General features: G+C 35.7%; 1 protein-coding gene across 2 annotated transcripts; it reads left to right on the top strand.

The window, feature by feature from the left end:
• Positions 1–1,448: 1,448 nt before the first annotated feature.
• ganc (glucosidase, alpha; neutral C) lies at positions 1,449–16,246 on the top strand. 2 transcript variants are annotated; one of them, XM_079853838.1, is made up of 24 exons: positions 1,473–1,551; positions 1,765–1,827; positions 1,960–2,062; positions 3,316–3,443; positions 3,525–3,701; positions 3,807–3,828; positions 3,909–3,975; positions 5,786–5,882; positions 6,036–6,219; positions 7,023–7,167; positions 7,379–7,614; positions 7,680–7,806; positions 9,707–9,786; positions 9,954–10,097; positions 10,170–10,266; positions 10,353–10,454; positions 11,725–11,968; positions 12,056–12,120; positions 13,155–13,231; positions 13,306–13,380; positions 13,469–13,582; positions 15,044–15,156; positions 15,324–15,424; positions 15,548–15,989. In XM_079853838.1, the coding sequence occupies exons 1-24, from the start codon at positions 1,517–1,519 to the stop codon at positions 15,652–15,654; spliced, it is 2,703 nt and encodes a 900-aa protein (XP_079709964.1). In that variant the 5' UTR covers positions 1,473–1,516; the 3' UTR covers positions 15,655–15,989. The 2 variants fall into 2 exon arrangements, with proteins under 2 accessions (XP_079709965.1, XP_079709964.1); XM_079853839.1 differs by lacking the exon at positions 3,807–3,828 and having other exon boundaries at positions 1,449–1,551; positions 3,888–3,975; positions 15,548–16,246.
• Positions 16,247–16,878: the final 632 nt, after the last annotated feature.

The raw sequence follows: 16,878 nt of genomic DNA, 5'->3' as shown, positions 1-16,878 counted from the left end.
AAACAAGCAGTTTCATGTCTATCCTTGTAACTGGTTGAGATTGATATGGTAGTAGGCTATAGGTAATGCATTACGTTTTAGAGAGAGTAGTTATCTAATTACACTGTTGAAGTGTAATTAACTAGTAATTAATTACTTTTTTAGAGTAACTTACCCAACAACACTGATAATATATGATCCCTTTTGTATGAAAGTGTACAAAAATGTACACTGTACACTTATTTTAAGATTTTTTTATTTATTTTTTGGAAGATATGCAATTCCTGATATCCAATATTCCTGATATCCATACATAAATTGCAGACAGAAAACGTATTTTTAGACAGAAAAAAAGTGTTTTGTGTCCTGTATAGATTTCCTTTTTGCCCAATAATATTAAAGGCATAAAAGCATTTCTACTCATTATTAAATGATGAGGAGGAAAATGAAGGATATGCTGATAGGCCTAATGATATATAGAATACTGATAGACTTGCCCTCTTAATTATCTTAGTGATAGTTGACCTGAAAATGGTCATATTCACTCATTTACATTTATTTATTCAGCGGAGCACAAAAAGACGAAGAACGTTGGTAACCAAGCAGTTTCCATTGACTTCCATTGTAATTTTTGCCCATAAGTCATACTAGGTTTGCAACGACATGAAGGGTGAGTAATTAATGACAAAGTAATTACAAAATGACACATTTTTTGGGTGGACTATCCATTTAATACTATTTAATACCTAACATATAATTCAAACCGGCATTTCTCAAAAGGAAGAAGGCAGGCAATAATGTCAACACTATTTAAAAAGAAAATGCTATTTTAGTCCAAAACAGACCACCCAATCGTCCTCAGCGTGACATTTCGAGATAAATGTCACAGGGCTCAAAGAATCACAGACAGTGAAAAACGAGAATGGAGTATTATAAGTTATCAAATAGGCGGGGCTTAGTAGCCCAGACGTTCTCTGATTGGTCAGTTGTAGGGTCTAAAAAAGAATTCGTCGATTTTATGTATATATTTCATATTTATATTTTACTTGTGCTTTAAAATCTAACCACTATTAATATATCTCATTGTCATACCTAAAGTGTAAATTATTGTCCAGACAGCTACTGAAATATCCTACCATATCAACGGTGACGGCTCTGATCTGAAGCCTCTCTGTTCCTTTTCTCAACGATACTGAGGATGGACCAATCACAGCCGTTTGTGATTAATGTACACAATGAATTAAAAAATATATGTTTACACAGATTGATTAGGCAGGTTCCCGTTTGTATGCCAGATAGCAGTAGCTTATTACAATTACAAACCTTGAGATTTAAATATTTAAAGAAAGACAAAACCCATTTAGATTTAAATGCGTCTGAATGGAGGATTCGGCTGTGTGAGCCATCATGCGCCCCCTTGCAGGGATATTTGTGCCCCATAATAACATTTCATAGTATTAGCGTTTGTCGCCCAATAGAAAGAACACACACCACTGACTAGCCCTGTCAAATAACTTCCTCTTCATGTGGCGGAATCATGGAGGTGAATGTTCTTTCAACTCAACCTGAGAGGTAACAAGCATTTCTGCAGCATTGAAACGATGGTCATGCTTGTGATCAAAAGCACGCTGTTAAAATTGTGAGCGATATGTGTCTTTATCATCATTGTTGTCATTAAGGACATATGCCTGCACACTACTTGCTATTATTACAGTATTAAGAAAAATTAGACCAGAACCAATTGAACTGTACTTAGTTATGATGTACCATAACATTACATTACAGTGGCGTTCCGGGTGATGAGTTTAAAGAAAAGTTTAAGAAAAACCATGACATTACATTCTACAGGTAAGTATTATTATTGTTGGTATTATATTAATAATATCTAGATGCCATTATTTAGGATATTAGTCTCTTTATTTCTTTGGTGAAATAAATTGAATAAGTTTGAATTTGTTTGACCTTTGATCTCTACAATAGGCGACAGAGAGATAAAGCAGTGTCTCAGTACTTTGCCTCCTTGGAGACTTTATTGCTCACAGATAGAGGAGCCAGTCTGGAGCTCTGTGAGCGGGACTCTCAGGTGGACTGCCACTGCTTTTTTCACATAGCTCATTCTTGTTTAACACAATAAGTTTAATGCATTTACTTAATTCGATTTTTTTATTTATTATTCTGCTTTCTAAAGACTTGACTATTAAAGGGATAGTTCACCCAAAAATCATGTCATTCCAAACCCGTAAGACTTTCATTAATCTTCGGAACACAAATGAAGATCTTTTTGTTGAAATCTGAGAGCTTTCTGTCCCTCCACTGACAGCTATGCAACTACCACTGTGATGCTTGATCAGCGAATATAAACAGAAGCTCAGCCGAACCTGCTTGATGCGTGAGAACAAACCTCATTGGTTCTTGCAGAAGCTCAAACGTGCTGCGTAACACGAGAATGAACCTCATTGGTTCTCGCGCTTCAAGCAAACATGCTTGAGCTTCCGTTTACCACAACTGATGTGTGAGTTGATGAATGTTTATATGTGAATAAAAGCCTAAATTCAGTCTGTTCATCATATAAAGCAATCGTCTCATCCGAAAACGTGGACTAAGCTGCTCATATATATTAGTTTTACGATCTCTTTATGACCTTTTTGAAGCGTCAAAGTGGTAGTTGCATAGCTGTCAATGGAGGGACAGAAAGCTCTCAGGCTAATGAGGTTGGAAAGACATGAAGTTGAGTAAATGATGACAGAATTTTCATTTTTGGGTGAACTAACCCTTTAAGACCACATTTTTCTTTTTTATTATAAATTAATAAATATATTTTTTGGAATGGCTCACCAAGGCTGCATTTATTTGGTCAAAATACAGTTCAAAAAAGCAATTTTGTGAGATATTCTTACAATTTAAAATAACTTTTTTCAATTGTTATATATTTTCATATGCAATTTATTCCTGCGATGCAAAGCTGAATTTTCAGCATAATTACTCCAGTCTTCAGTGTCACATGATCCTTCAGAAATAATTCTAATATGATCATTTGATGCTCAAGAAACATTTCTTGTCACAGATGAACATGAGCACAGTTGAAAACGGTTGTGCTGCTTAATACTTTTGTGGAAACCGTAATTCCTTTTTTATCAGGATTCCTTGAATAAAATAAAATAAAAAACTGTTAAATTAAAAATGTCTTTACTGTTACTTTTGACCAATTTAATGTGTACTTGCTGAATAAAAAAAAAAAAAGTTAAATTCAAATTATGTAGTTTAAAGGATGTAAAGTTTGGAAGTATTCAAAGATGCAAAATAAAACGTTATCGAAACTATTTCTACATCTTCCAGAATCGGTTGAGTCTTCAAATACGGGCCACCCAAAATGGAACGGTCAGAGTTTCTATTGATGAGCTTCAGCCAGTGAAACAGCGCTACCACGTTTCAGACGTTCTGGTTGGAGAGATGAGATATGAGCCGTAAGCCATCAACTTCACAACTCTCTTCACATCTCTCCTAGATCTGCTACTGCCAGTTCTTCATTGTGATGTCTTTGACAGGCTGAGAGTTCATTGGAAGAGAGAGGACTGTGTATGTCTAACTTGGGGTCTGGGACAGTACCAGTTGCTGGTTTCCTTTTCACCTTTCAAACTAGAGATTTCCTGTGATGGGGAGGAGATTGTCACACTTAACCCAGAAAACAAACTCTACTTTGAGACTCTGCAAGATCCAACTAGGTGTGAGGAACAATATATGAGGACTGTTGTTTTATACTCCCATAAAAAGCTATTTGGTAATAGCTAATGTTGTTTCCCATTTAACTCTATTTAAATTTCTTACAGGTCATCTTCAAATTCATGTCAGGTGAGATTATAGGCTTTAATGTGAAAGTGTATGATCAAGAGAACTTACTTGTTTGACAGATCATGTTCTCCATCTCAAAGGGAGATGAAAATCAATGCGGGCTGTGGAAGGAAACTTTCAGACAGTTTGAGGACATCAAGGCAAACGGTAAACTGCCATAACATACAGAATACAACTCCAGTGAAACTTGTATTTGTTACGGGTCTGTGAAGGAGGACTCAAATGCAGGATGACAATTAACAGCTTTATTGATAAACAGATGACACGACGAGGTGGGAGAAGGTAGCAATCCAAACAATAGGTAGAGATGAGACAATGACAACAGCAGAGCAGCAGATGTAATGAGGTGTCCGTAGGCTGGAGTGAAGATATGGCAGATCAGAGTGAGACCAGAGGTAACCAGCTAAAGCCAGACAGGAACTTCTTACAGCTTGACGCTTAGGTAACTCAGGCTCAGAACAGGGCTGCTTGCTGGACAGGATTTGGACAGGACTGGAACAGAGAACAAGACGGACAGAGCCAATGGCAGTAACCAGAGCACTAACAAACTTCTACAACAAAACACTAACGATTTAAGAGAACCGATACTAAGACACAGTAGTACTCTGAGGTACAACATTTAACAAACTGGCAAATACAAGAGGGAAAGAGCAAACATATAAAGGGAGCTAAGAACATGAGGAACAGGTGAGCACACTCAGACAAACAAGGACTTAACGAGAAGACAGGTGCTAACACTCAAACAAGGACTCAACTAAACAAGGGGGCGTGGTAACGGGAAACAAGGAGGAAGGGACAGAGGAGCACATGGCAAACACAAACAAAGACACAGCCATGTGTTTAAGCACAACATAAACATAGATACATTGAACAGAGACAACACAGACAACACTGCCAGGGCAGAACCCTGACAGTATTATTATTATTATGGTTGCTTGTATTACTAATGATGTATACATAGGGTTAGCGATTTAAACAAACCCTAGAGGCCCGTTCACACCAATGCCAATAACTATAATGATGTCTACAAAGTTTTAATAATCAATCTAATTCAATGAGAATAGCAAAGTCCAAACCACTACTGTAATGATAATGACACAGAGGAACGTTATCATTTGAATCACTTTCAGAACTATTTTTCCCAGCTGATGAACAATAAAAACATTGACAGTCAATCAGAACCCACCTGACTTTAAAGAGCATGAGTGTTTAAAGAAGCAGAAGAACTGCAGTGTGCACTTCTAATGAGCAGAATGTTATCGGCCCTTGCTTGGTGTCGAGTGGATGCCAGTATTGTTATAGTTATCTTTCTTGGTATAAACGGGCCTTAACTGTAACGGTGTGGTCACATTTATCATTATTTGGCTAAATTTTGCAGGCAAAACCCAGTAAGTTTAAATAGAATCCATGTGTTTGGGAATTTTGTGAGAGGTCAAAAAAATCCCCAGACAAATTTTGCATCTGGTTCAAGTTTTTCACACGAGTTTGCCACATTGACCAACAGAGAGCTGCTTAGTTTGAAAGTGACTTCTGTGTGAACTGTGCTTTGTGGCAATCTACCACTTTTGCCCATAGATTTTTGCTAAAAATTTGCCAAAAAGACAGTTCCTTAAAGGGATAGTTCACTCAAAAATGAAAAATTGAAAAATAATTTACTCAACCTTAAGTTGTTCCAACCTAACATATGAGTTTCTTTCTTCTGTTGAAGACAAAAGAAGACATTTTGAAGAATGTTGGTAGCCAGACTGTTGACGGTAGCCATTGACTTCCATTGTATTTTTTTTCCTACTATGGAAGTCAATGACTACCATCAACTGTCTGGTTACCAACATTCTTCAAAATATTTTCTTTTGTGTTCAGCAGAAGAGAGAAATTCAGACATAGGTTTACATGAGCAAGCACCAGCCACATTCTCTAGTTATTTTATAACATATCATTGCTGATGTCTTAAATTCAGGTCCTAGTTCGGTGGGTATGGACTTAAGTCTCCATGGGTTCAACCATACGTATGGTCTTCCTGAGCATGCTGATACCCTGGTGTTGAAGGACACAAGGTAGTGCACTTCATAAAATATATTTTAGAGTTTGCTTTCTAAAACTGATGTGGTTGAGACACTATCCGTACTTATAGAAGACAAGTTGAACAGAATAGACTCTCGACTAATATGATGTAGCAATCAAACCCCAATACTTGTTTTACTTCACAGTGTCTCTGAGGCGTATCGGCTGTACAACTTGGATGTGTTTGGCTATGACATCAATAGCAGGTTTGGTCTTTACGGTTCTGTCCCTGTCCTGATAGCTCACAAGCCAGAGAGGACAGCTGGAGTGTTCTGGCTGAACGCGTCGGAGACTCTGGTTGATGTCAAGTACAATTCAGAGCCAAATGAGGTGCAGTTCTATTATTCAATCGACTGTTTGGAAACAATTGAAATAGTGTTTGGTGTCACTAGGGGGCCAGAAATTACACACTGCAAAGTTGAAATGACTTTCAGATAACAGTTGACCTAGCTAACAAAAACATATTTTAAGAATGTTTTGCTAACATTCCCATTAAGTTATGAAGACTTTATTTCTGAATGTTCCCTGAACGTTGAAATGCTTTAAAAATCTTTTTCTTGGTTATGTGAATGTTAAAGGGATAGTTCACCCAAAAATGAAAATTCTGTCATCATTTACTCACCCTCAAATTGTTCCAAACCAGTGTGAGTTTCTTTCTTCTGCTGAACACAAATGAAGATATTTTGAAGAATATGGGTAACCAAACAGTTGGGCACCATTGACTTCCATAGTATGGAAATACTATGGAAGTCAATGGCTACCGTCAACTGTTGGTTACTGACATTCTTCAAAATATCTTATTTTGTGCTCAGCAGAAGAAAGAAACTCACACTGGTTTGGAACAATTTGAGGGTGAGTAAATGATGACAGAATTTTCATTTTTGGGTGAACTATCCCTTTAAGGAAACATTCCTTTATAGTTTTGCAAACATTATGGGAACGTTACTTTTGAATGTTCTCTGAACGTTCTGAAACAAGTAGTAACATTAGGTAAACTTTGAGAGAACCTTAGTTAGTCACAGTTCTAAAAACATTCCCTGTTAGCTGGAGAATAGTCTAAATCAGTAAAATAGGAGACGCATGTTTTTTTAGATGTGTATTGTTTCAGTTGATTATTTTTGTTGTCTGAACAGAATGAGGATGAACCACCAGGGAAGAAAAGCAAGATCGCACCTCAGACTGATGTTAGATGGATATCAGAGAGCGGCACAATCGACTGTTTCATTTTGCTGGGACCCACAGCTGCCCAAGTGTTCTCTCAGTACGCTCAACTCACAGGTACTGACTATTCCCCAAATATTGTCAATGGTGGTATAACAAAAACTACATTTAGGACTTTTGTAGGTTTTTCATTGACATTGATTTTTTTTCAGATGACACTGGAAACTTCGCACATTCAAGTTACAAATGTCCGCACTTGCTCTTATATTTAAAAAAAAGGTGGCTATAAATGTATACAGAAGTTCCTTTAGTATTTCTCTGCCAACAGGCTATCAGGCTCTTCCTCCACTCTTCTCTTTGGGCTATCACCAATGCCGCTGGAACTACAAGGACGAGGCAGATGTGAAAGCTGTGGATGCTGGATTTGACTCCCACAGTATTCCGTATGATGTCATATGGTTGGACATAGAGCACACAAATGGGAAGCGCTACTTCACCTGGGACTCCAAGCTTTTTCCAAACCCAGCAGAACTACAGCGTCACCTCCAGAAGAAGAACAGAAAGGTATAGTAAGGGGCTTCTAAAGTTAAAAGGTATCAGTTTTTTATGTTTATTTTTTGCCTCTTTAGTTGGTTGTTATTAGTGACCCGCACATCAAGAACGATCCTGATTGGTCGTTTTACTGTGAAGCTAAAGACGGAGGCCATTTTGTGAAGAATAGAGAAGGCACTGTTTATGAAGGAACATGTTGGCCAGGTAAGATCCAGCATACATGAAGAGGCCAGTCTCAGATTCACATTACTGTTTATCGTATCATACAGAAAAAATTCTCAACAAGACTGTTGTACCTGCAGTAACTGTTAAAAGTCAAAACCGATCAGAAATCCTACCGTCTATTGATTCCAGTTTGTTCTCTAAACTCTCCATAATTCTTCATTAGTGATAACTATTACTAGGCTAATGATTAAAGGGAAATATTTCACCCAAAAATGAAAATCAGTGTTGTTTTATTCATATTTATTTACTATTCTATTGTAGTATTTAACATTTTGTATTAGCTATTATTTTTATAGCTATAATTTTAGTTAAAGGTTTAGTCATTTTTAGGGCTGTCAAACGATTAATCGCGATTAATCGCATCCAAAATAAAAGTTTGTTTTTACATAATATATGTGTGTGTATGGTGTATAATTATTGTCTATATATAAATACACACACATGCATGTATATATTTAAGAAATATTTGCATGTATATACTGTGTATATTTATATTATATATAATTTATATTATATATAAATATTTTATATATAAATAACACATTTGGTAACACTTTATTTTACAGTGTCCTTGTTACATCATTTACATGTACTTAACATAGGAATAACAGTAAATCATGCATAATTACATGCAACTAACCATCAACCAAACCCTAATTCTACCCTAACCCTATAGTAAGTACATGTAGTTGCTTAATATTACTCAGTACTTAAATATATAATTACACTGTAACAATGACACCTTAAAATAAAGTGTAACCATATATGCGTGTGTGTGTATTTATATATAGAAAATAATTATACTCCATACACACACATATATTATGTAAACACAAACTTTTATTTTGGATGCGATTAATCGCGATTAATCATTTGACAGCCCTAGTAATTTTATGTGCCTTTGTCAAATTTATTAGATTTTGGGTTTTTTAATATTTCTATTTAGCTTCATTGTCATGGGTGGTTGAAAAACAGGAATGAAAAAGTTTACAAAACACTCTGGATTCTTAGGATCAAAAAACATGAACGGAACAAGCAACTAAACTTGACAAATACCGAACAAAGACTGAAAACAAGCACAATATATACACTGTAAAAAACAATCAACAGGTGTAAAACATAAACAATCAATGTGATAACTAGGAAAAAAAGGGGATATGAAACAAACATGTAAACCAGGAACACGTATTACACATGCGCATCACCGTTTTCACAAATTCATGTTTGTGAATTGACAACAGTATCGTTTTCAAAAACGTTCACTTTGAAACCATTTTCAAAAGCTTGCATTTCCAGGCTGCCAAAACACTGTTGTCGTGTAAATGAACTGTCAAAGCGCATAGTCAAAGCATTTTTAGTTGAAAACGGTGTTGTGTAAATGCCCCCCTTAGTTTTGGTCATTTTAGTTCTTCAAATTAAACTTATTTTATTTTATTTGGTTGCCAAGGACGCCTTTCTCATTTTCACTCAAGTTTATATTAAAATCAGCTAATTTCAATTAATGGTTAAACATTTTAGTAGTTTTAGTTTTAGTTAACAATAACAACACTGAAAATTCCTTCATCATTTACTCACCCTCATATCGTTTGACTTCCTGTCTTCTGTGGAACCCAAAATAAGATATTTTGAAGAATGTTGGTAAGTAATAAAACATTTTGGTTACCATTGATTTCCACTGTAAGGACAAAAAAAAAATCTGACAAAAATATCAGATTTTGTGTTCCACAGAAGAAATAAAATGACATGAGACATGAGTGAGTAAAGGATGACAACATTTTTATTTTTGGATGAACTATCCCTTTATAGATTTATTTACATTGAGATCTTGTTTTACATCAAATTTAGCACTCACATTTCAAGAAAATGACTGTTCCATCAGGTGAATCCAGTTATTTGGACTTCAGTAGCTCAAAGACAAGATCATGGTATGCCAGACAGTTCTCTCTAAGCAAATATGAAGTGAGTCTCAATTTTTGGTCACTATTAAGGTTTTATCTAATACTTCTAATACTATATTACTGAGCACTATTTGAGGTGGTTCCTTAGCATCTTTTGATCTAAAAACCAATTCATTGTCTCTTCATTTCTATTGGTAACTGTTTGCTCTTCATCCACTCTTCCATTAGGGCTCAACAGAATCGTTGTTTGTGTGGAACGACATGAATGAACCTTCTGTCTTTAACGGGCCAGAGCAGACAATGCCAAAAGATGCAGTGCACTTCGGAGGATGGGAACATAGGGAACTACACAACTTATATGGCTTCTATCAGGTAAGCTCAGTCAAAACATGCTTGTAATATAGAGAAAGATTATGGTTATATTGTTTTTTCTCCCCTTCACAGCATATGGCTACATTTGAGGGCTTATTAACCCGCTCAGGTGGCACAGAAAGGCCGTTTATCCTTTCACGTTCCTTCTTTGCTGGGTCTCAAAGATTAGGTAACTTCAAAATCAGATGACATACCATTGTGTTGATGGAAACAAACAACACGGCCCATAGCAACACTGAACTGTTTATGTCACAGGTGCCATATGGACTGGGGACAATGTTGCTACTTGGGAGTACTTGAAGATTTCAATACCCATGCTGCTGTCACTGAGTTTGACAGGAATACAGTTTTGTGGAGGTTAGACTAATAAAGTGACAGTTTTTATGTCATATTCATTTTAATATATCATATTTAAACCTACAAAGTAAGTTGATTGTAATATTAATGTAGGTAAATATTTCATACATATACATACAGTACATTAACACTAATGGCCTAAAATTAACTGTTTGCCACACCTGCCAATGGCCATGAAACTGTTTTTGCAAAAACAGGCAGTTATGACGTCCAAATTTTAGATACCAGTGAAAATTCACGATTTTTAGGTACACAACTTGAATAAAGTAGGCTAATCAAATGTAAAATAACACTGCATATTCTTCACTGTATAAATTAAACATAGATTAATCCTTATTAAAGTTACAAAATTATTTAGTCAAGAGCAGTGAGTGTTTTTTAACATTAAAACGCAGAGATAAGCAGGTATTTTAGGCTGCTGCCACTTTAAGACTGAATACTGATACATTCTGTACACGTGTTTTCTTTCTCAACTGTTTACGTTCATTTAAGACATAGCCGACTATGTTTACTAGGATATGAATTGATGTTCCCTTTCGCATCTTCTTGAGCTTGAATATTTAAATTGTCAAGGCTTAAACTTTCATGACGATGCGGCGCTGGTCCGTCAACTGTCCCGAGCATCGTTCGTGTTTGTTCATGTTCTCACAACATTGAATTGTTAGAAATCATAAAAACTTCGCCAATTGGCGATTGACACCGTTTCATATACTTTTATTTCATATATTAATTTTAGGCCCTGAATACACTACTATTCAAAAAAAATTTTTTTAAAGAAATGAACACTTTTATGCAACAGCGACACATTAAATTGATCAAAAGTGACAGTAAAGACATTTATTATGTTATAAACGATTTCTATTTAAAATAAATGCTCTTCCTTTGAAATTTCTATTCATTAAAGAATCCTGATAAAAAGTATCATGGTTTCCACAGAAATATTAAGCCACACAACTGTTTTCAACATTGATAATAATCAGAAATGTTTCTTGAGCACCAAATCAGCATATTAGAAGGATTTCTGAAGGATCATGTGACACTGAAGACACTGATGCTGGAAATTCAGCTTTGACATCACAGGAATAAAGTACATTTTAAAATGTATTACAATTGAAATTAGTTATTTTAAATTTTAATAATATTTCACAATATTACTGTTTACTGCAAATTTGGTCAAACTTTTGCACAATAGTGTATTTTCATGCTGAACTGGGTGTAAAATGACCATCACTGATTGAATATGGTCTCGTATGTGTGTGTGTGTGTGTAGCCGATGTAGGGGGATTTGTGCAGGATCCAGACCCTGAGCTCCTGGTCCGCTGGTATCAAGCAGGGGCTCTTCAGCCATTTTTCAGAGGACACTCTGCTAAAGTGACCAAGCGTCGTGAGCCCTGGCTGTTTGGGGTCGAAGTCACCTCTGCAATCCGCTCTGCTGTTCAGGACAGATACTGTCTCCTGCCGTACTGGTACACTCTGTTCCACCAAGCACACGTGTCAGCCCTTCCTCCCATCAGGTACTGCATTTTAAACTGCAGCACAACCTTATTTACTATGGCTTATATGTATGCTGAATTGCTGATGCAGTGTGTGTTTCCCTACAGACCTCTTTGGGTAGAGTTTCCCATCGATTCAAGCACGTTTGCTGTGGAGAACCAGTACATGATAGGTAAACATGAGTAGATCTGCTGTGTAATACTGCTAATAAAGTCACTATCAGTGTGGAATATGGAAGAAAAAAATAGATATCGTGGCCACAAATTAAGAATTTGTTCTCATTACTTTTGTCATTGGGCACATTTTATTAACTTGTTCCCTCGTTTTAGTTTCAATTGTGATCACGAATGAGAGAACATATTAGTAGTACAACGTGGCCAAGATTTAACTAAAATGAGTGAATGATTAAATATTCTTAATTCGTGGCCACTAAATTTGTTTGACATGCAAGGAAAACAACTTTCCGAAGCTTACATTCCCAAGCGTAATATACTTTTTAGTCCACTAAATTCTACAAAATCCTATCAGTCCTTGTTGTTTTGAACTGAAGAATTCAACACATTTCAAGACGCGATTGCAATATCCGATTTGTTTGCGATTTCTTCGTGAGCTGATTGTTTTCAATGAACCTGTTGAAACGGTTCACACATCTCACTGAATGATTCATTCACAAGTCATCGGACTGATCCGACTGCAGCGATTCATTCAGATTGAGACTCAGGTTGGCAATTCACTGAGATATCTGACTCAAAATATGACAAGTACCATGAGATCCTCGGAGCTCAAGCTTGTGCGGACTGACGGCGTGAAAAGTATTGATTATTGTATAAAAAAATCACATTTAGGTCATAAATGGCAGTCATTTAGCTGTTTAAACCTACTTGAAATTTAACATTGAATTATAATGTTAAAATTATTCAAATTAATTCACATGCGTCTTCCCTGCTTCTGTAGGAGTTTCAAATTATATTAAACTTAAATTTTTAACGTTTATTATTTGATAGTGTGTTTTGGTAATAAAATAAAATGTTTGGTTATTTTCAGAATGCAGATCAATAAATATTCAGTGTTTTCATCTACTAATTTTCCTTATTGTTGGATAAAATATAAAATATATAAAATTGCTTTTATATATATATATTTGAGACTTATTAAAACATAGCAGTCCAATTTCAGATACCATTCTAACTAATGGACATTTTTCAGGCAGTGCTCTCCTTGTGTGCCCTGTGACAGATCCTGGGGTCACAGAGGTCAGGGTTTTGCTCCCAGGGTCTGATGAGGTAAGCCTAATTCACAAATGAATTGTCCTGAAGGTTAAAGTGTGTTCATAAGAGATGTTTTGTGTGTTTGAAAGCTGTGGTACGACACAAACACGGCAGAAGTACACAAGGGTGCCAGAACTCTGGATCTGCCAGTGACTCTGAACACCGTGAGTGACTCACATTACATCTCTGATACAGCAGTCTCATGAATATAGTAGTCATACGGAGTTATTTACGGTATACCCTCTGTGTAAGGTGCCCGTGTTCCAGCGTGGCGGGACAGTGGTGCCCAGGAGAGCAGGTTGTGGGTCCAGTACAGCAGACTTACAGCAGCATCCAATCACTCTCACTGTGGCACTGGACACTAAGGTGACCACATGACAATAAAACAGAAAGTACTGGGTGGTACCATAGTACAGGTCAGGGATGGAATCAGATGCTAATATCATAATATACATGTATCACAGTTTCCACAAACAAAATTAAACAGCACAACTGTTTTCCACATTGATAATAATGTTCCTTGAGCAGCAAATCATCATATTAGAATGATTTCTGAAGGATCATGTGACACTAAAGACTGGAGTATGCTGAGAATTCAGCTTTGATCACAGGAATAAATTACATTTTAAAATATATTGGTTATTGTTAAGTTGCTTGTAATTATGGATAATCCACTGTTATTACTATAGTAAGTACAGGTAACCTGTAATAAGGACACAATAAAGCTGACTGTGTACCAGATTTGTGCTTATATCGCCCACTCCAAGACTTAATAATTACTATGGTACCGTTTGATTTTCATATTTATGTTCTACAGTATTTACATGGTACTCTAAAGCAACGGTTTCTAAAGCATTTGGGAATGCAATGTGCACTAGGTTCTCTTTATTTACATTCACATCATTTTCAGCATTTTTTGGATTGAAGTTTACAGCATTTCGCCAGTGTTCCGTCAAAATAAAAGCTCAAAGATTTGCAATGTTAGAAGCTTAAGGGTTTGAAGTTTGGAAGTTAAGAATTTAAAGTGCGCCTTTTTTGCTTGTTCAGATATGATCTTTTATGCAGTGTGTAATATGGCTGTTTGTTAATGTGAAAGGCCTGCAAAGTTTTAAAGATCAAAGTGCATGACGATGTATATTATGAGAAAATTAAACTGTTTTTTTTTTTTTTACCTTGGATGCACATAAACCTGTTTTAGGAGACCTCTAAAACAATTAGGAACCTTTAAAATCGCATAATAGGGGCACTTTAAGAGTTGTTACAAAGAGAGTTGTTAAAATAAAAGAATTGTTATAATTATTATCAAATAATAATTGTTTTCTTTGCAGTACAATTGTGATTTACAACAGTAATATATTCTGCCTTCATTTTTTTTTTATTAGAGTTATTAAATTAATAATAATAATAAATATTATTATTATTTCTTTTAAAATATTTTACAAATAAAAACAATAAAAAAATGTGACCATTAACCATCATCAGAAAAACGTGAATATGCGAATACATTTTTAATTGATTGAAATATTAACTTAAAATCTCAGGGGGGTACTTCAAGTAAATATTTTCGGATGACAAAAAAGTTTTGGAACCCCTGCTCTAAAGTATTTAAAATTATACATATTGCAAGTGAACATGTCCAAAGAAACATGGTTGTACATGGTTGTTTTTGTTAGTGCATCATGGTCAAATCTTGAGGAGCCCAACATTAAACAAGATTTGAACACACATACACACTCACACACACACACACACACACACACACACACACACACACACACATAATAATAATAGACCGCATTGATCTGGATTATATGTTTTGCATTACAGGGCAATGCTGATGGAGTTGTTTATCTGGATGACGGTCACTCTTTTAGTTACAGAGACCAGAAGCAGTTCTGCCTGCGCCGCTTTAGCATGCGAGTTGGCAGGCTTGTTAGCAGGTAATGGCTCAACATCACTTTCCATTTTAGGGATGGTCTTATATTTAAAAGTTTGATATTTTGGTACTGTTTACAAGAAATTTGAAATGTAAACAGAACAGGGTATATACCATTGTGTGTGTTCAGAAAGCTCAGTACACCGTTCTCCTTGTTCCTTGTGTTTTCAGCTGTGCTGATGATAAAGGCTCGTTTGTCTCCGATGACAAAGTGGAGTCAGTGGTCATTCTTGGTCTGAATAGTTTGAAAAGAAAACCCAAGCTCAAGTCAGGTGTGTAGACGGCACAAGTTTTCTTTTGTGGGAACTATCAGTAGAATACTTCATACATAAATAATGTGGTGTTAAATATAAACCAGAGAGTTATAATATAAACCTTCTGTTTCTCTCTTTAAGGTGCGGCGAGGACACCAGTCATGTTTGAGTTCGACGTTAAACGAGGTGTATTAACTTTAACTGGCTTGGGCCTAGAAATACACAAAGACTGGGAAATAATAATATAGTGGATTGCATTATTTTATTTTATTTTTACAATTTTAATTTTGGTATTTTTAAGATGCTGTTGCATGCCTTAAAAAGTGTCAGCAGCTTATAATTGCAATAAAACATTATAATTTGGTTAATTAAATCAGCAATTTAATAATGCAGATTAATATTAAAGATTCCCTCCATAATGATTGTCTACCTCAAGAAATGAGTTTGTTTTAACGTGAATTACTAGCTGTTTTCCTTACATAATACTGTAGATTTAACATGATGGAGGTGAGATTTGTTTTCAAAAGAAAAAAATTGCAACAACATCTTAATTTCTGAATAAAGAATTCTGAAAGAGCAAAGTAATTTTGTTTTTTTATGATCCATGTACAGACTATTCAAAAGGTTGTGGTCAGTAAGATCATTTTATTTAAGAAATTGATATTTTTATTTAGTAAGGATCCATTTAATTGATGAAATGTGACAGTATGTTACAAAAGATTTCTATTTCACATAAATGCTGTTCTTTTAAAACGTTCCTATCATCAAAGAATCATGAGAAATTGTCTCATGATTTCCAAAAATAAATGGATAATATTAAAAGAAATGTTTCTTGAGTACAAAATCAGCATATGAGAATGATTTCTGACTGATCATGTGACACCGAAGACTGAAGTAACGATGCTGAAAATTCAGCTCCATCACAAGAATAAATTACATTCTAAAACCTGTTAAAAGAGAAAACAGTTATTTTAAACTGTAATAATATGTCACACTATGATTGGTGCAGCAACAGAGACCTCTTTGAAAAACATTAGTAAAAATCTTACCGACCCCAAACTTTTGAATGCTATTGTATGATACAACTGAACATTCAACGGTTTCGGTTACAGTAGATGGCCGATAATTATCCACACAAATGAAGCGTTGATAAAGTGATATAAATATAGAGAGTTTTGTTAAGTTAGGTCAAGCCTGTGGTTATGCTGAGAGTGCTTAATGCTGAACTCTATTGAGAACAGGTTTAAAGGCTGTGAATGCCTTCTGCTGAGGCAGGCCATCTCACTGGCCTCTCTTTGCAGGACCGCTTTCCTTTGTGTCGCCCTACAATGGCGGCACGAGAGCGCAACCGTCGCCCAATGCTCATTGTTCATCAGCCAATGGGAGCAGCCCAAAGAGAAGACTGTAGCATTTTGTGTATGCCTGTGTATGTATGCAGGAGTGTTTGTGTGTATGTGTTTGTGCACGTAAAA

Source organism: Squalius cephalus (genome assembly GCF_949319135.1).
Source record: "Squalius cephalus genome assembly, chromosome: 20".
NCBI classification, from domain to species: domain Eukaryota; kingdom Metazoa; phylum Chordata; class Actinopteri; order Cypriniformes; family Leuciscidae; genus Squalius; species Squalius cephalus.
This window is presented reverse-complemented; position numbering and strand designations above follow the sequence as displayed.